The following is a 19,564-nucleotide window of genomic DNA, read 5'->3' on the forward strand; positions in this document are numbered from 1 at the left end:
ATTAGTGACTCACGCCTGTAATCCTGGCTAGCCAGTGGGCTGAGATCTGAACATGGCAGTTCTAGGTCAGCAGGGGCAGGAAAGTCCATGAAGCTCTCATCACCAGTTAATCACCAAAAAGCTGGAAGTGGAATGAAAAGATTAAGGAACATTGCCCACATTCTGAGTTCAAGCCCCAGTACTGGAGCGTGTATGCACACATGCACATTTACACACAGACACACAGACACACACACACACACACACACACACACACACACACACACTCTGTAAGAGGGGTTATGCCTGTTTGAAAGATAACACTGCACATTTTTAAAAATAGATTAAGACTGAAGTAATTTGTGTTATAATAGATTAAGACCAAAGTAGTTTGTAGTATAAGTACGGTACTCAGTGTATTCTTTTTTAAATGTTATTGTCAATCCCAGGTTTACATCAAAATGAAGACCAAAGCTGCATGTAGTTTCCCAGGCTTACCACTAGGTGGAGAAAGTACCTTCCCACCAGTTCAAGTGCATAGCATTACAGCATACACCAAGTACAAGATGTAGGTAATGCCATGAAGATCCCCATAGGCTAACAGAGATAAGATAAGAACTCAAGACTATTCAGTACAAGGTAACAGAATTTTTAAATATTTATACTTCCATTTACACATTTTTTTAATTTAATTTTTTTAGTTTTTGTCAGTTGAGAGTGCTCAGGGCCTGGGCACTCTCTCTGAGCTCTTTCACTCAAGGCTTGAACTCTACCACTTTGAGCTATACCACCACTTCTGGTTTTCTGTTTGCGTAACTGGAGATAAGTCTCAACGACTTTCTTGCCCTAGCTAGCTTCAAACCTCAATCCTCAGATCTCAGTCTCCTGAGTGGCTAGGATTCCTGACCTAAGCTTCTAGTGCCCTGCTATTTACACATTTTTAAACATTTGTGTTTTCATCCTACGTTTCCTTGGCTGATCTTGAACAATGAGGCTCTAATTATCCTCTTGCCTCAGCCAGGACTACAAGTATACTCTACCATGCCCAGCTTCATGACAGACCACATGTATTCTATAGAAAGTCAAAAGAAAGAATAACTCCAAAAGGTTAGCAGATGTAGCTGAATACTAGTAAGTCACATTTGTAATCCTATCTAAGCAGAAAGCTGAGATCTGGAGAGTCACAATTCAAATCTAGCTGGGCAGAAATGTTTGAGAACCTCTATCTCTAAAATAACCAGCAAAAACCTGGGCTGAAGCCAGGTGCGGTGGCTCATGCCTATAATCCTAGCTACTCAGGAGGCTGAGATCTGAGGGCAGTAGCTTTGTTCAAGTCTCTTTAAATATCAAGATCTGTCAAGAGGTAAGTTGAAAGTTTTTTTGTTTGTTTGTTTTGTTTTGTTTTTGTTTTTTTTTTCTAATCATGGGACTTGAACTCTGGGCTACTATACTACCCCTGGAGCCATAGCATCATTTCCAGTTTTCTAGTGATTAATTGGAGATGAGTCTCACAGACTTTTTAGTGCCTGAGCTGGCTTTGAACCGTGATGCTCAGATCTCAGCTTCCTGAGTAGCTAGGATTATAGGCATGAGCCACCTTGCCTGGCAAGTTGAAATCTTTTAATATCCATCAAATCAGATGGTTTAGGATGTGAGCTCATGGCAACTTCCTGCCATACAAAAGGGTAATAAAACCTTTCCTTGTTTGGGTAGTGAAGTCTGGAGAGAAAGGGGGTGGTTAGAATTCACCAGGCCTGAGCCTGAGATTCCTAGAGTAGGCGGCTGGGGGTGGGTCTCAGGCCCACTTTCTGTCTGGAGACTTAGAAGAACATTCCCTTAAAGAACACCCCTGCAGCAATATGGGAATGCCAATGGAACAGCCATGGTGGGATAGGGTGGCTGAGCCAAAAAAGAAACACCACGATCATGGCTGGCTTCCCAGAGCTGAGGGTAGTCCTGGACAAGATCCAGAGTCCTTGTGCCTCTGCGTGGGGTGCCCAAGAGGACCTGTGGGCTCCAGAGGACTAGAGTTAGTAGAATAGGGCATAGGCCTGGTACAAAAGGGCAAGGAAAACAGGCGCAGGAACAAGGGCATACTCAGCAGAGAGTAACACATGCTAAGGCGGGTGCAGTGGCTCATGCCTATAATCCTAGCTGCTCCGGAGGCTGAGAGCTGAGGGCAGTAGCCTTGAGTTGAAGAGCTCAGGGACAGTGTCTAGGCCTAGAGTTCAGGTCCTATACCTGACCCCCCTCCCCCCAAAAAAGAACACATCCTAGCAAGGATCATCAGGCAGTGAGTAGGCCAGATTTTCCCCTCTGCTGTGCAGGGCTGGCTATTGTCACCTGTCACCTGCGCTCTAAGCATAATCCCACAGGCAAAAGGAAAAAGGTTTTCAAAGCCTTAACAGATTTTTGCCTCTAAATCACATAAGTTGGAACCCTGAACTGGTGGTTTCCCTAAAGAAAGGCAATGTTGGACCAGAGGTATGTGAATTTAATATTTACTATTTATTTTGTATAAATAGTCTCAGTAAAGCCTTGAGGGAGATCAAGTACAGTGGCCAGGTCCTGAGTTCAAGTCCCAGGACTGACCAAAAAAGGAAACTATATATATATGACTCTTATCTCCAATTAACCACCAGAAAACTGGAAGTGGCACTGTGGCACTAGCCTTGAGCTGAAGAGCTCAGGGACAGCGCCCAGTCCCAGAGTTCAAGCTCTATAAGACCGACAACAAAAAAAAAAGTATCTACAGACTGTGAATTTGGCCTAGTGGTACAGTGCATGCCTAGTATGCACGAAGACCCTGCCTGGTTCGATTCCTCAGTACTACATACATAGAAAAAAGCCAGAAGTAGTGCTATGGCTCAAATGGTAGAGCTCTAGACTTGAGAAAATCCAAGGTCAGTGCTCAGGCCCTGAGCTCAAGCCCAGGACTGACAAAAAAGAAAAAAAAAATCTGATACCAGATTGGGTCTCAGAAATGAATCAAGAGAAGGAGGAAGCATTCACAGGCAAGGAATTTATTTAACAAGTTGCCTGCAAAGTATTTATCCACTCTTGAGTCTCTGCAACCAAAAGCTAGACAAGTTTGTGCAGGTAGCTGAGACCTTTAGCTTCATTTAGAAGTGGTTGCCTGTAAAAAGCCTCCAGACATTCCATCTCTTCATAACAAAACTGGAATGCTAATCTGTATTTGGTAAGAAAACTTGAAGAGACTTTTTCTCAATAGCTTAGACATTTGAGTTGTCAGGCTTTTTGCTCTTTAAACGTAATTTCTTACCCAGTGCTGGTTGCTTATACCTATAATCCTAGCAACTTTAAGGGGCTCAATCACAGGACTGAGAATCAAAGCCAGTCAGGCAGGCAGGTTTGTGAGACAAAAAAGAAAAAAACAAAAAAGACATACTACATGACTTGATTTTGTGGGTGCTGGTTGTGGGCTTGAACTCAGAGCCTGGGCACTGTCCCTGGCCTATTTTGCTAAAGTCTAATGTTCTACCACTTGAGTCAAAGCTCCACCTCTGGCTTTTTGGTGATTAATTAGATTAATCAGGTTTTCTTGACTGGGCTGGCTTTAAACTTGGATTCTCAGAGCTTAGCCTCCTGAGTAGCTGGGATTACAGGCATGAGCCATTGGCTTCTGACAGCTCAAAGATCTTGAACTTCAGAGTATTAACAGTTTTGATATAACTCAGTTATGTGCAATAAGAAAATTGCCATAAAATCCATAGGTGTACAGATTATATGAGGAAGATATTACCATTAAACTTGTCACTTTTCATTCATTTCCCATGTCTCTGCTGCTTGGCTCCTTCCTAGCCAGTGGTAAGATAGTACACATAAAGCCTATATTCAGGGATCTCCAAACGTAATTCAGAGAGAAAGCTACCAAGGGGATTATAAGACAGTGTGTCAAGTGCCATAAAGGTGGTGTAAATAGTTTTATTAGAACACTGAAACCTGATTACAGCAAGGAAAAGTGAAAAAATAGAAGGTTGTGATTACACCCAAAACAGCAGCTCATGCTTGGAGAGACTTCAGAGGGTAGATGATATTTGAGCTACATCTTGACTTCCAGAAGAAAGATAGCACGGGTAAAAATATAGAATGGCAACGCGCAGACATCTCCCACGGAGACCTTTAAAGAGACCTGGGTCTCCTGGACCTCATGGGTGGACAGTGGATGGAAGTGCTAAGAACCTTGAAGTTCCGGTGTCGTAAATAGAATAATAGCCATGTAAGGACATCAAGTCCTATTTCCTTGAAACTGACAAATGCTATCTGATTCGAAGAAGGGTCTTCGCAGATCCTCTGCAGGTCTGTATTTACATAGAATCATGGAGGTGAGATTACTTTCAATTCCTCAGGTGGGTCCTCAAGGCCATCACAAGTTATCTTCACACAGGAAAAATGAAACACAGAGAAGAGACCAATGTGGAGTCAGGATGGAGAGAGATGCAGCCTCAAGCCCAGGTTGTCGGCAACCACCAGGAGTAGGAACAAGCAAGGGACAAAAGGAGTACATACGGAGGTGCTGAATATTTGACTTCAAGAATGCTAAGAAGATATATTTATATTATAGAAGCCACCCAATTTACGGTCATTTGTTAGGACATCCTCAGGGAATGAATATGCCTAGAGTCCCTAGAACCCTTTTCACTGCATAAATGACGCCTAACCCTGAAACTAGTCACCCTCTAGACAGTGTGTGTGTAGCTTAAACTTAGGGCCTATGTGCTGTCTCTGAGCCTTTTGCTTAAGACTAGCACTTTACCACTTGAGCCATACCTCCACTTGCACATTTTTGGTAGTTCATTGGAGACAAGAGTCACATGGACTTTCCTGCCCCGGCTGGCTTCAAACCATGATCCTCAGATCTCAGACTCCTGAGTAGTAGTTAGGATTACAGGCATGAGCCATGGGAGCTTGCTGGCCTGTTTTTAGAGGGTTAAAAGGTGACCACCACCTCAAAGGCTGTAGAGCTCACTGGACTAAGGAGCAGATGTGAAGGTGTATCAAATCCCTCTTGTACTCTGGTCCTCTCAACTAAGTGTTGTCCTATTACAGCAGCCAGCCTGGTGGGCAAGTAAGCATCATCCACTTGCTTTTATTTTTCAGCCAACCTCTCCCTTTCTGCTCCTAGGCCTCACTACTCTGCTATTCAAGATGTCTGCAGAACCAAGTCAGCCATTCTACACACACACACACACACACACACACACACACACACACACACACACACACACACACACACACAGAGAGTTAACATACTAGGACATAACCCCTGCCCAACAGAGATGGAAACTAATGGAGAAACATTCTTTCTTGGAAGGACAATCCTGAGATGAAATCCACATGATTTCTGGGGTCCTTAGTGAGTCAGAGTCCAGAATCAGCTCGATGATACAGGTCAGACTTGTTTTGTGTTGTTGTTTGTTTTGCGCAAGTTGCTGGCATTTCTTCAGGTGGGATTTGGGTTGGGCAAGGGTGAGCATCAAGGCAATGCTATGTTCTTGCTGCATCATCTTACAGGAATGGATGATTTCTCTTAGTGAGGTCTACTTGGTCATGTGATTCAGTTGCTGTCTTTCTGCCTTTTTCTTCTTGGTCAGTGTGGGGCTTGAATTTAGGGTTTGGGTGCTGTCCCTGAGCTCTTTTGCTCAAGGCTGGCGCTCTACCACTTCGAGCCATAGGTCTATCTCTAATCATTTTTTTTTTTTTTGCCAGTCCTGGGGCTTGAATTCAGGGCCTGAGCACTGTCATTGGGCTTTCCTCAAAGCTAGTGCTCTGCCACTTGAGCCACAACACCAGTTCTGGCTCTTTCTATGTATGTGGTACCAAGGAATTGAATCTGGGTCTTCATGCATGCTAGGCAAGTACTCTACCATTAGGCCAAACTCCCGGCCCCACCTCTAATTTTTTGAGTGGTTAATGGGAGATAAGACTCTCACAGGGACTTTGAAGGGTGATCCTCACATTCCAGTTTCCTGAATAGATAAGATTACAGGCATGAGCTACCAGCATTCAACTTTCAGCCTTTTTTCATCTCCACATTTAGTGTTTTGTAGAAAGATAGCATGGACTCTTAAAAAAAAAAGTACCTGTTGACAAGCTTTGAATTTTACCACTGATTTTGCTTTAGATCCACATGAAGTAGTGGCACTAAACTGATTTACTGGCTTTTATCCTGCTGTTATATTATTCATTTGGTGCTCAAGTTGGTACATATATGCCTCCTGGAAGTCTCTTGGAGCCAGCTCACATGTCTCTATCATTATTTTCTGGTATAGTAAAATATTTCAAGCTCATCTGTTGCTTTTTCTGTCTTATCCTAGACTCAGACTCTCTTCTAGGGACCCTCTAGTTCATTGAGGTAAAGAAAGGGCTGGGCCAGGAGTTTGGCCCAGGGGTAGAGTGCTTGCCAGTCCTGTGCTGGAACACAGGGCATAGGTGCTGTCCCTAAGCTGTTTTGCTTGAAGCTAGTGCTCTGCTTGAGCCAGCACTCCACTTTCGGCTTTTTTTGAGGGTGGGGTGGGGGAAGAGTCTCCAATGCCTTGCTTATGCATCCCATTTTATATGTACATTTTACTTCTCTATCTATTGAAAACTGAATTCCTAACAACCCTTCCAGTTTCATTCCAGTAATATTGAGCCCATGCTAGCTTTGTTTTCCATAATTCTTGTTTATGTATTTATTTACTTGCCAGTAATGGGACTTGAATTGAGGACCTCAGTTTTATTTTTTACTCATTTTTTTTAAATCACTGGCTTGAATAACGTATCATTTTCCCCAATCTTTTCCATGGAGGTCTTGCTGCAATGGGGCAGGATTAATTTAAAGCACACCATTATTATGGCACAGGAAGCTCTTGTCCAAATTATTTTCCCTCTTCTTTGCTACTTTCCCGACTGGATAGTATTGGTTAGGTTTTTTTTTTTTTTTTCCAGTCCTGGGCTTGAGCTCAGGGCCTGAGCACTGTCCTTGGACTTTCTCAAGGCTAGAGCTCTACCACTTGAGCCTCAGCACCACTTCTGGCTTTTTTCTATGTATGTGGTACCGAGGAATCGAACCCAGGTCTTCATGCATGCTAGGCAAGCACTTTAACCACTAGGCCAAACTCCCGGCTGGTATTGGTTAGCTTTAAAGACGACCATACCAGAATAGTTTAGGAGTTTGTGCAGGTTTTTAAATCACAGATAGAGTTCCAGTCTGGAGCTTAAGATCAATGAGGCCAGAGCCTGTCCATTTCTGCAGCTGTCAGACCACAGCTGTGTACCAGAGTGTAGCTTCTAAGAATCAGCAGCCTAATGCATGGCAGTGCTGGAATTTTCACTCGGAGATTTAGGCTGGGACTAAACACAATTCTTTGTAGGACTCTGCAGAGTCAGGATTCTTTTATTATTATTATTATTATTAGATGAGGATGGTCACGTTTGCACCAGTACTGGGATTTGAACTGAGGCTCTGCTTTTGCTAAGTCGACTCCTCTACACCTTGAGCCACACCCCCTACAGCGGGAACCACGCCCTATTCCCTTTTGACCACGCCCTCATCGTTCTAGCCACGCCTCCGCTGCTTAAGCCCCGCCCTGCCGCTCTAATCACTCTTTCCAGCACTTCCACCAGCTGTCACGGTGGCCACACCCCTGGCTCTTAAGCCACGCCTCCAAACCACACCCCAGTTTGTTTTTTTGTGTGTGTGTTTGGTTTTCTTTTGCTTTAAAAATTTTCAGCTAGGGTTTTACCTTTGCCGGGATCCTCCTTCCTCTGCCCGCCGCGTGGTTGGGAAGAGCCACCGTGAGCACCCTGGAAGCCGGGTTTGAGTGGGATCTCGGTGTGAGATTTGTTGCGAAGGACCGGCTCCATGCAAATACGCTGGAGGGGAGGGTGTTTGAGAGGGGAGCTGAGGGATTCTCCCGGGGGCCTGTCAATCACCAGCGGCGCCCCGCCCCCGGCCTGCACGTGCGCGCGCCGCCTTTTCCCGCCGCACGGGGCCGTGCACTGGCGCCCGCGAGCCGCGGGAGGCGCTGCACGCAGTGGTGCGGCGGCGGCGGCGGCGGCGGCGGCGAAGGAGGCCTCCCCCCTTCCCCCTCCCCCGCTTCCTCCGGCTCCTCCCGCCTCCCCCCTCCCCTCCGCCTCCTCCCCCTCACGACGGTTCCCAGCCCCGGGCTGGTCCGGCGCGTCCGGTTCTGCTAGAAGCAATGGCAACTTGCGCAGTGGAGGTGCTCGGGCTCCAGGAGGACGAGGTGCGGGGGAGATCCCCCGAGGGCGGCGGGCGGGCTTCCCATCCCGGAGGGAGGGACCGGGGTGTCTGGAGGCTCCGCTCTTTGCACCCCTCCTCCCCGTGCTCTGGGAGCTGTAGGGAACCCCGGGAAAGGGGGTCGTCCCGGTGGAGACACCCTCCCCCCCGCCACACACCCCTCAACCCTCTTCAGAGCGGTTTCCTCGGAGAAGCGGTGAGGTAAGGGGCCGAGGAGCGGACCGGCGCAGGGGCGTCGCGGTCCCCACCCTCCCGGCGCCTTCCTGCCGCCCCCGCCCGCCTGGGGTGCGGCCAGCGCCGGGGGCGGGGCCTGGTCCCCGGGGCTCAGCATCCCGCCTGCGGCCCAGGCCCGGCTCCCCTGAACTTGAGGGACTCTAGAGACGGTTTATCCTTAGCTATTGGATTTATGTGGTTGTTATTGATGATTTTCTTTTTTTGTCCTTTAAAGTGGGGACCCGGATAGGGAAGCAGGGAGAGGGAATTTTTCTTCCACTCAGCAACAAGTGTCCATCGGTGGGAAGTTCACCCTCTATTATTATTTTATTATTATTATTTTGGATGTTTAAGCATAGAAAGCCAGAAAAACCAAGGATGCATGCTGTGCACTTGGAAAACTAAGGCTCTAGGGTTTGAAGATGAAGCTGTCTCTCCTCAGCTTGCTGACTTACTTGTTGGGTGTTTATGGTGAAGTTCTTTTGCAAAGGTTAGTTTTGGGTTTTCTGTGGCTGGTGGCTGAGTCTGAAAGCATAGGAGTGGGATTCCAAGACTCAGGTTGAGGTGAGAAAAATCCCACCTGTGTGTTTCCGGTGGTTGGTTGATTAAACCAACCAACAGTTTACCAAGATGGTATCTAATGAGCTGGAAATCCCTGGCTTGCTTCCTTTTGCTGATCTAGGTGACTTCTCAGGAGGTTGTGTAAGTTGATGTCCCCAAACTTACCTTTCGTGCTTTTCTGGAGAAGGCTAAAACGCGTGGGTAGTGTGTCAGATTTGCACACAACTCATTTCAGAGTACTTTAAGAAAGATGAAGGTGCGGTGGCTCACGCCTGTAATCCTAGCTACTCAGGAGGCTGAGATCTGAGGATCTCGGTTCAAAACTAGCCCGGGCACTAAAGACCATGAGATCCTTATATCCAATTAATCAACAGAAAACCAGAAGTGGTGCTGTGGCTCAAGGGGTCCCTCGGTAGCCGTGAGCTGAAGAGCTTAGTGCCCAGGCCCACAGTCCAAGCCCCACGACCGACAAAAAAAAAAGAATGATGAGCTGCAATTCAAATTTAATTTCTTATGGAATTAAGACATGCAAAGTTCCATCCTCTCCCTTCCCAGAATGTACATATATATGCAGCTTGGTTGAAACTTGAAGACAGGTAGTATGTTAAGTGAAGCCTTGGTAGAAGTTCTGGGGTGCATGCTTATTTCAAAATGTTAGAAGGAGTTTGAATGTCTCACCTTAAAGAAATAATAATGTTTGAGGCAATAAATAAAGTTCGGTCTGCCTTAAGACATCCTTTAATGGATACATGTATGAAAGTCACACAGTGCCTCATAAATATGTATAATGTTTGTTTCATGTATGTATTTTTTATAGTTTTTTTTTTTTTTTTGCCAGTCCTGGGCTTGGGCTCAGGGCCTGAGCACTGTCCCTGGATTTTCTCAAGGCTAGAGCTCTACCACTTGAGCCTCAGCACCACTTCTGGCTTTTTGCTATGTATGTGGTACCGAGGAATCCAACCCAGGTCTTTGTGCATGCTAGGCTAGCACTCTACCACTAGGCCAAACTCCCAGCTTGTTTCATGTATGTATTAAAAAAACAACAACAACAAAAAAAACTTTTTCTTTTTTTTTTTTTAATGCTCTAATTAGAGCTTGAATTCAAGGCCTGGGCACTGTTTCTTAGCTTTTTCAATAAAGGCTGGCCTTCTGTCACTTGAGCCGCACCTCTATTTCTGGCTTTTTGGTGGTTAATTGGAGATAAGAGACTCATATACTGCCTGCCAAAGCTGACTTCAAACCAGGATGCACTGATCCCAGCCTCTCGAGTAACTTAATTCATCCACATTTCCCGTCTCACCTCCCTCCAACAGATCTAACTGATCACAGACAGAAATGACAGAAGTATCATTTGCTGTGTGTTTGCTTGTTCTTGGAGCAGATCTATGGTCTTGATTATCTCTTTTCACCTCCCTGTCCAGCTGAAATGAAAAATAACTGTGGCAGTTAATGGCCAGAGTGGCAACTGAGGCCAGAAACTCCACCCCTTGAATGAGTATTTCCTGAACTTGCTGAAGAATTTGTAACTTCTGGGAAATGATGGCATGGGCCCTACCCTATTTGTATGAGGACATCTGGCGGTGACTCTCATGAGTCCAATGTCTTTCCACTTCTATTTTGCCCATGTAAAGGAAGAACACCAGACCGGAAGGCAAGAGACATCATGACAAAAGTCTTCTACTTGTTCTTTTTGAATTGAGTTATTCATTCAGTTGACATTCACTAACTCTCTGCTCTGTAACATGTACCATGCTGGGTCCCAGGGGTAGAGAGAGAAGAGATTGTCTAAACCTTTAAGGAGTTCACTATCTGGGGGCAAAGAACAAACATTGCTTGTTTCTGTGTATGTTGTGGAGAATATATCTTTGTTTCTATTTTCTGGTCCATCACAAAAGTTGAAAGATAAAGTCAGGCAAGCCTCTTCATGCCTGTAATCCTAGCTACACAGGAAGCAGAAATCTGAGGATCATGGTTGGAAGCCATCTTGGTAGGAAAGTCTATGAGACTGTTTTTTGTTTGTTTGTTTTGTTTTGTTTTTTCCTTTTAAGTAGTTATGGAGCTTGAACTCAGGGCCTAGGTGTTATCCCTGAGCTTTTTTGTTCAAGGCTAGCACTCTACCACTTTGAGTAACATCACCACTTCCTTTTTTTCTGGTGGTTAATTGGAGATAAGAGTTTCACCAACAGGGCCGGGAGTTTGGCCTAGTGGTTAAAGTGCTTGCCTAGCATGCATGAAGACCCGGGTTCGATTCCTGGGTACCACATACCTAGAAAAAAGCTGAAAGTGGTGCTGAGGCTCAAGTGGTAGAGCTCTAGCCTTGAGAAAGTCCAAGGACAGTGCTCAGGCCCTGAGCTCAAGCCCAGGACTGGAAAAAAAAAAAAAGAGTTTCACCAACTTTCCTGCCCTGGCTGGCTTTGAACTGTGATCCTCAGATCTCAGTCTCCTGAGTGGCTATGCTTACAGGCCACTATATAGCTCCTATGAGCCTCTTATCTCCAATTAACCACCAAAAAGCAGGAAATGGAGCTGTGGCTCAAATAGAATGCCAGCTTTGAGTGAAAAAAATCAGGGACAGAACTCAGGCCTGGAGTTCAAGACCCAGTACTAGCAAACATACACACACACACACACACACACACACACACACACACACACACACATGCACACACACACACATTTTTAAAACATCCTTGGAAAATGCAGACTTTGTATATATTTATTGGGCAATATGTATTCTCTGATATATGCATGCCTTACAAAATCAGGCTAAACATATCTGTCTCCTCAATCATGCATTTATTATTCCTTTATGATGAAACATTCAGACGCCTTCAAAGGCACTCGCACACTCACACCCACACCCTTTGCTTTTAAGAAGGAAAACATTACAGTTAGGTCACCTCTGGAACTTAGACTCTGAGAATAGGCAGTCCTCTGCTGCTGATTCAAAGTAAAGTAGACTTTTTTTTGTAAGAGCAGATGGAAATGATTCTTAGGCATTTGAAACTGAAACAAAGTGAAACAGAATAGAAGCAAGATAAAATGCAAGGAAAAATAGGATAGAGTGTAGGGAAATTTGGGGCCCAGAGTTTGGCCTAGTGGTAAAGAGTGCTTGGTACCACAGACATTGAAAAAGCTGGAAATGGTGCCGTGGCTCAAGTGGTAGAGCATTAGGCTTTGAGAAAACCCAGGGACAGTGCTCAGGCCCTGAGTTCAAGCCCTCTGACTGGAAAAAAAAAAAGAAAAGAAAAAAGAGAAGAATGTGGGGAAAATTGTAATTTAAAGCCAGTGGCTCATACCTGTAATCCTAGGTACTCATGAAACTGAGATCTGAGGATCATGATTCAAAGCCAGTCCAGGCTGGTTTAATAAGCTACTCAGAAAAAGTAAGAAGTAGCACTGTGGTTCAAGTGGTAGGTTGCTAGCCTTGAGCACAAAGAGGCCTAGGGACAATACCTAGGCCCTGAGTTAAAGCTCCAGGATTGACCAAAAAAAACAAAAAGGAAAGAAAATTATGAATTCTTATGGTCATGTAGGCAATATATGTTGCACTACACAGTTGTACTATAGTGTTCTGTAACTTGTTTGGTGGAAATGAGTAGCAAGTGTGCCTTCTAAATATTCACACTTTGTGTGTGAGTGTGTGTGTGTGTGTGTGTGTGTGTGTGCGTGCGTGCACACATCCATGTGCATCCATGTGTATCAGTACTGGGGCTTGAACTCAGGGCCTGGGTGTTCTACTACACTCCACTTCCAGTTTATCATTAATTGGAGATGAGACTCATGAATTTTCTTGCCTGGGCTAGCTTCAGACCTCGATCCTCAGATCTTAGCCTCCTGAGTAGCTAGAATCACAGCCATTAGCCACCAGCACCCCGCTTCTTTAAAAAGATGCCCCTGATTTTAATTTCCTACTTACTGTTTATTTTTTTAGCTGGGTTGCAACTATGTGAAAATAAACTACTGATTTTTGTATTTCAGGAAAATTCACGAATCGTGAAGGTTAAAATTATAGCTGGAATAGGCCTTGCCAAGAAAGATATCCTGGGAGCAAGGTGAGTATGTCAAAATGGGTTGTAAAGGTTGAAACCTTTGCATTTTTTGACCAGCAGTTTCTTTTTTCTTAAGTTCAGTTAAATGAAATTTTGGATATTATTAGTAAGTGGTTATGTAAATTTACTACAATAGTAACATTTTCACTGCTAGTGGTTCTAAATTAAATCTTTTGGTATCTGAATTCTTGCATTTGTCCAGTGGTAGTGATTGGTTTTACTATTGATCTCTGCCTCCAGAATTTCCTGACTCTCAAAAGCTACAAATTATAAAACTTAACCACAGAAGACATGGAAATATTGGTAGTCATGTTAGTAAGCCAGTAAGCAAATTAAACTTGTTAAAAGCTTTACCACACATGCGCGTTCAAGTACTCTACCATTTTAAGCCACACCTCTACTTCCAGCTTTTTGCTGATTAATAGAAGATAAGAGTCCCATGGACTTTCCTGCCCAGGCTGGCTTTGTATTGGGATCTTCATATCTCAGCTTTTTGAGTAGTTAGGCTTATAGATGTGAGCCACCAGCACTGTTCAACATTTTTTTTTGCCAGTCCTAGGGCTTGAACTCAGGCCCTGAGTACTGTCCTGTACCATTTCCAGCCTTTTCTGAGTATATAGTACCAAGGAATAGTACCCAGAGTTTCGTGCATGCTAGGCAAGCACTCTGCCACTAGTTCACACTCCCAACTCCAGTATTTTTTTTTTTAAGTTAGGGTAGAATCTGAGCATCTGTAATACTACCTACCTGACATATGAGGATCCCAGACCAAAAATGTTAGAGGTGCCTATGCCCCAAGTTCAAGCCCCAGAATCTGTACACACACAGAAAAAAATTAAGGTAGATTTATTATATTAGCATAGTAGAGAAGAAAAAGGTATAGAAGATAATCACATAGTTAAATTCAATTGGGTATAATTTAACAAATCCAACATCAACTCAAGATAAAAATAAATTAATGGGGCTGGGACTTTGGCCTAGTGGTAGAGTGCTTGTCTAGCATACACAAAGACTGAGATTCGATTCCTCGGTACCACATACATAGAAAGAGCCGGAAGTAGTGCTGAGGCTCAAGTGATAGGGTTCTAACCTTTAGAAAACCCAAGGACACTGCTTAGGCCCTGAGCACTGTCCAAGACTGGCAAAGAAAAAAAAGAATTACTGAGCAAACTTAAGATAAAAAGTTGGCTTAATGTCTGAAAAATGAAGGAAAAGACAAAAATCAATAACGTAGAAAAATCATTTGGCAAAACTCAACACCTATTCACGATGGAAGTTTTTAGCAAACTGAAAAGTGATGAGAAATGTCTTAAACCTGATTAAGCATGTGATGGAAAAAAAAAATAGCAGCTTAAAAGTGGGACGCCAGTGACTCACACCTATAATCCTAGCTACTCAGAAGGATGAGATCTGAGAATCTCGGATTAAAGTTAGCCTGGGCAGGAAAAGCCCAGACTCTTATCTCCAATTAAATACCAAAAAAGCCAAAGGGGAGCTGTGTTTTTAAGTGGTAGAGCATTAGCCTTGAGCACTCAAGGACAGTACTCAGACTATGGGTTCCAAGTCATTTATTCTATAATTATAAGGTTTTTCTTTGCAATACTTTTTCTATGACCAACATAGTCCTTAAACTGGTTGAGACCTACAACTTGTTATTCTCTTACCTCAGCCTCATGAAGTGCTGGGATTACAGGTATGAACCACCATACTTAACTGGGCATAATTTTTAAGAGTGTAGAAATTACTATAATTACTTACCCTAGGTACAGAATATCAACTTTTTTTTTTTTTTTTTTTTTTGTGGGTTATGGGGCTTGAACTCTGGGCCTGGGTGCTGTCCCTGAGGCTCTTCAACTCAAGGCTACAGCCTTACCCCTTAAGCCACAGCCCCATTCTGGTTTTCTAGAGGTTATTGGAGATAAGAGTCTCATGGACTTTAGTGCTGGGCGGGCTTTGAACCTTGATCCTCAGATCTCAGCCTCCTGAGTAGTTAGGATTACAGAAGTGAGCAGCCACTGTACCGGCCAGAATAGCAACTTAAAAAAAAAGATTTTATTAACATTGATTTTTACATCATATTTAACAATGTCATGTTTAACAAACAAATATTCAAGAAGAGATTCTCTAGATACAATCACGACACATAGATTTTAGAACATAATTAAAATTAAGCTGAGGATTTGTATGTCATAGATATATATAAATCTCAGAATAGCAGTGTTTAAGTAGGGAAAATTGCTTCAATTAAAGCAATTCTTCATAAGGAAAATTCTGTGGATAATTTAGATAGTCTAAGATTGGGCTAAGTAACAATTAAAATTTTTCCATTTTCTTTTAAAATTTTAACAGTGATCCTTATGTGAAAGTGACATTATATGACCCCATGAATGGAGTTTTTACAAGTGTGCAAACAAAAACCATTAAAAAGGTGAGACTTGGCAATATTTAAAAAACATTTTAATGGATTTTTTAATATGACAAGCTATGAAAACTTAGTTATACTATATTTTTTATCTTTTAGTCTTTGAATCCAAGATGGAATGAAGAAATTCTGTTCAGAGTAAGTACAGATTTTATTTTATTGAAACAAAAAAAGTAAATACTTTTCTCCTTAGGTTAGAATTCTGAGGTTTTTCATTTAGTACATTCAGAAATATGCCTTAGAATATTTTATTTTTTTATAGAGTGTTATCATCTTAAAAAGAATTAAGAGGGCAGGAGTTTGATGGCAGAGTGCCTACCTAGAAAGCACAAAGACCTGGGTTTGATTCCTCAGTACCAAATACATAGAAAAAGCCAGAAATGGTGCTGTGGCTCAAGTGGTAGAGCTCTAGCCTTGAGAAAGCCCAAGCTCAAGCCCCAGGACTGGCAAAAAAAAAAAGAAAAGGAAAAAAAAAGTAAACACTCCCTTCCAGAATTAGTTTTTAATTTTAGGCAATACTGGGGCTTGAACTCAGGGCCTGGGCACTCTCCCTTTAAGCTTTTTTTGCTCAGGGATAGTGCTCTACCACCTGAGCCACACTTCCACTGGGTCTTTTGTTTCTTAAACTTTTGCATTTTCTTCTTTTTTTTTTTTTTGCCAGTCCTGGGCTTGAGCTCAGGGCCTGAGCACTGTCCTTGGACTTTCTCAAGGCTAGAGCTCTACCACTTGAGCCTCAGCACCACTTCCAGCTTTTTTCTATGTATGTGGTACCGAGGAATCGAACCCGGGTCTTCATGCATGCTAGGCAAGCACTTTAACCACTAGGCCAAACTCCCAGCCCCTTTTTTTTTTTTTTTTTTGCCAGTCCTGGTGCTTGAACTCAGGGGCTGGGCACTGTCTTGAGCTTTCTACACTTGAGCCACAGCACCACTTCTGGTTTTTTTCTGTGTATGTGGTAGCGAGGAATGGAACCTAGTGCTTCCTACATGCTAGGCAAACACTTTACCACTAGGCCACACTCCTAGCCCATTCTCATTTTCTTTTGGAGCAGTTTCTCTGTACATTTGTGATTTGTCATATTCTGCTTATGACCAACATCATTAAAATCAAAAAGAACTTAAATACATTCGATATCCTGTTGCCATTTCTATTTTATGTGCTACGTGGAATTTCACATCTGTCTTACGTCACAGTACTCAGTACTTGCTGCTGTAAAGCATGTGTTTCTTTTTTTTTTTTTTTTTGCCAGTCTTGGTCTTAAGCTCAGGGCCTGAGCACTGTCCTTGGATTTTTCTCAAGGCCAGAGCTCTACCACTTGAGTCTCAGAACCACTTCTGGCTTTTTCTAAGTATGTGGTACCAAGGAATTGAACCTGGGTCTTTGTGCATACTAGGTAAGCACTCTACCACTAGGCCAAACTCCCGGCCCCAAAGCATGTGTTTCTGTGTCTATTGTTATTGATGCTCTTGTTTTTCCTTCCTTAGGTCCATCCTCAGCAGCACCGGCTCCTTTTTGAAGTGTTTGATGAAAATCGACTGGTAAGTTCTATGTATTGCCTGGGGGTGAAGGGAGCAGAGTGGGCTTCCTTGGATGGGTTAGCCTAGGGAAGTAAGAGCTCATAGGAGATCTCCTTAGGGCTGCTCTTGGGAGACACAGTGTTTTCTCTGTTTCCTGGGTTACTCTCTCTGCTCATTCTCTTAGCCATCACCTCCTCTGTTTCTCATCAGATTATAAATTCTTACCCTTGGTCTGTGGTGTCAGGAGATGACAGCAACAGGATCCTTGTATCTTGCCTTCCCTCTTAGTCTTTTCTGAGCCCTGATTTGTAGTCAGGGCTCCAGAGGCTTCACCCTGAATATTTTCTGTTCTGTGTTCCTGGCTCCCTTCCCTCCACACCCCAGATATCCTACATCCAGTTTCAACCTAGCTCCTCTCTTTTTTTTTTTCTTTTTTTATTGTAATTAGTAAAAGGGTTACATGATATTTGCCAGATAGAAGGTGCATTAATTTACATACATTGATGCCCTTTCACATGTCTTGGTACCCATTTCCCTCCCTAGCTCCTCTCTTATCTTAACTCTGCTGCTCAGGACATCTCTGTGCTACATGGATAAGGAATGACTTAATAAAGTCCTCTGGACAATTGGCAGCTCTTACATGGGTCAAAAAACAAAGGGAATCTGATTTCCTTTTTTATAGAATGATAGTTTTATTTATTTATTTATTTATTTTTGGTCGTTGGTTGGTCATGGGACTTGAACTCTGGGTCTAGGCGCTTTCCCCGAGCTCTTCAGCTCAAGGCTACCACCTTACCCCTTGAACTATAGTGCCACTCCCGGTTTTCTGGTGATTAATTGGAGATAAGATTCTTAAGGACTTTCTAGTGCCCAGGCTGGCTTTGAACCAAGAGCCTCAGATGTCAACCTAGGTAGCTAGGATTATAGGCCACCACACCCGGCTTTAGAATGATATTTCTGATCTCTAAATTATCTTGTAGGTTCATGTTTGTCATAAATTTAGCTCTTTGGAATTTGTTGTTGCTGTGGTTGTTGTTGTTTGTGCTGGTCCTGGTCTTGAACTCTCTGAGCTTTATTTTATCATTATCATTACTATCATTATTATTATTATTTGCCATTGGTAGGGCTTGAATTCAGGACCTGGGCACTATCCCTGCGCTTCTTTTGCTCATGGCTTGCACTTTACCACCTGAGCCACAGTGCCAATTCTGGCTTTCTGTTTATGTGGTACTAAGTAATCAAATGAACCCAGGACTTCATGCATGCTAGGCAAGCACTCTACCACTAAGCTACATTCCTAGCCTCTGAGCTTTAATTTTTAAGGCTAGTGCTCTAACCACTTGAACCACAGAGCCCTACTTTCTGGCTTTTTGGTTAATTGGAGATAAGAGTCTTATAGCCTTTCCTACCCAGGCTCGCTTCAAAACTGATCCTCAGATCTCAGCCTTCTGAATAGCTAGGATTACAGACATGATCCACCAGCACCAGGCTTTAGGATGTGTGTGTGTGTGTGTGTGTGTGTGTGTGTGTGTGTGTGTGTGTGTGTGTGTTTAAACCCTTTTGTTAGCATCTTAAATTCTTATTTTAAATCTGTAAGATTTGAATGTGTAAGTTATATTAACTTTCCATCTCTGTAACACAGTATCTCAGGAAATGAGCTTAAAAAAGAATAGGGTTTGAGCCAGGCACTGGGAGAGTGCCTGAACTCTAGTTCAAGCCCTAGGACCAAAACCCCTTCCTTTTCCTCTCCTTAGAAAAAGAGGAAAAGTTTAATTTTGTGCTTGGTTTGAGAAGCTTCAGTGCATACTCACATGGCTTTGTTGTTTCTGGGCCTGTTATGAGGTAGGATGGAGTAATGAAGTGCATGGTTGACAAAGAGATTGGTTTTTTTGTTTGTTTGTTTGTTTTTTGTGCTAGTCCTAAGTATGAGCTCAGGGCCTGAGCTTTCTCAAAGCTAGAGCTCTACCACTTGAGCCACAGCACCACTTCTGACTTTTTCTATGTATGTGCTATCGAGGAATCGAACCTGGGTCTTTGTGCATGCTAGGCAAAAACTCTACCATTAGGCCAAACTCCTAGCCCAAGAGGTTGCTTTTTTATCAAAGCCCATCACCCTTACCCTTAAGTGGTAAAGCTCTGTCTCTCTTTTTTTTTTTTTTTTGGTTAGTCACAGGTCTTGAACTCGGGACCTGGATGCTTTTGGTAAAGGCTAGCACACTTACTACTTTAAGCCACAATGCCACATTGGGTTTTCTAATGGTTAATAGGATACAAGAGTCTCATAGACTTTCCTGTTAAAATTCTCCAGAAAACTGGAAGTGGAACTGTGGCTCAAAGTGATAGAGCAGTAGGCAATATAGATACATAGATTCCTTTTCTTATTTTAAGAACTAGAAGTTTGTAAAAAAAACCAATAATTTTGGTGATGGTTGTGGTGGTATGAGTTTATTAACGCCTACTACTTCATAATGATGGGCCATAAAAAAAAATCTCAGCAGCAGAAGTTAGCACCCTGTGTCACTGTCCTAAGAAATACACCTGCACACATTCAGTCCTG

General features: G+C 43.3%; 1 protein-coding gene across 1 annotated transcript in view; it reads left to right on the top strand.

The window, feature by feature from the left end:
• The first annotated feature begins 8,156 nt into the window (after window positions 1-8,156).
• The window catches only part of Nedd4 (NEDD4 E3 ubiquitin protein ligase), a 66,755-nt gene continuing 55,347 nt past the window's right edge, over window positions 8,157-19,564 (top strand). The window contains exons 1-5 of the mRNA XM_090358357.1: window positions 8,157-8,228; window positions 12,998-13,071; window positions 15,418-15,496; window positions 15,590-15,628; window positions 16,975-17,028. Of these exons, the coding sequence (XP_090214483.1) occupies window positions 8,184-8,228; window positions 12,998-13,071; window positions 15,418-15,496; window positions 15,590-15,628; window positions 16,975-17,028 (291 nt within the window). The 5' untranslated portion in view covers window positions 8,157-8,183. The remainder of the gene's footprint in view (window positions 8,229-12,997; window positions 13,072-15,417; window positions 15,497-15,589; window positions 15,629-16,974; window positions 17,029-19,564) is intronic.

This window comes from Megascapheus bottae, chromosome 25, assembly GCF_031878675.1.
Source record: "Megascapheus bottae isolate mThoBot1 chromosome 25, mThoBot2.hap1, whole genome shotgun sequence".
Taxonomy (NCBI): Eukaryota; Metazoa; Chordata; class Mammalia; order Rodentia; family Geomyidae; genus Megascapheus; species Megascapheus bottae.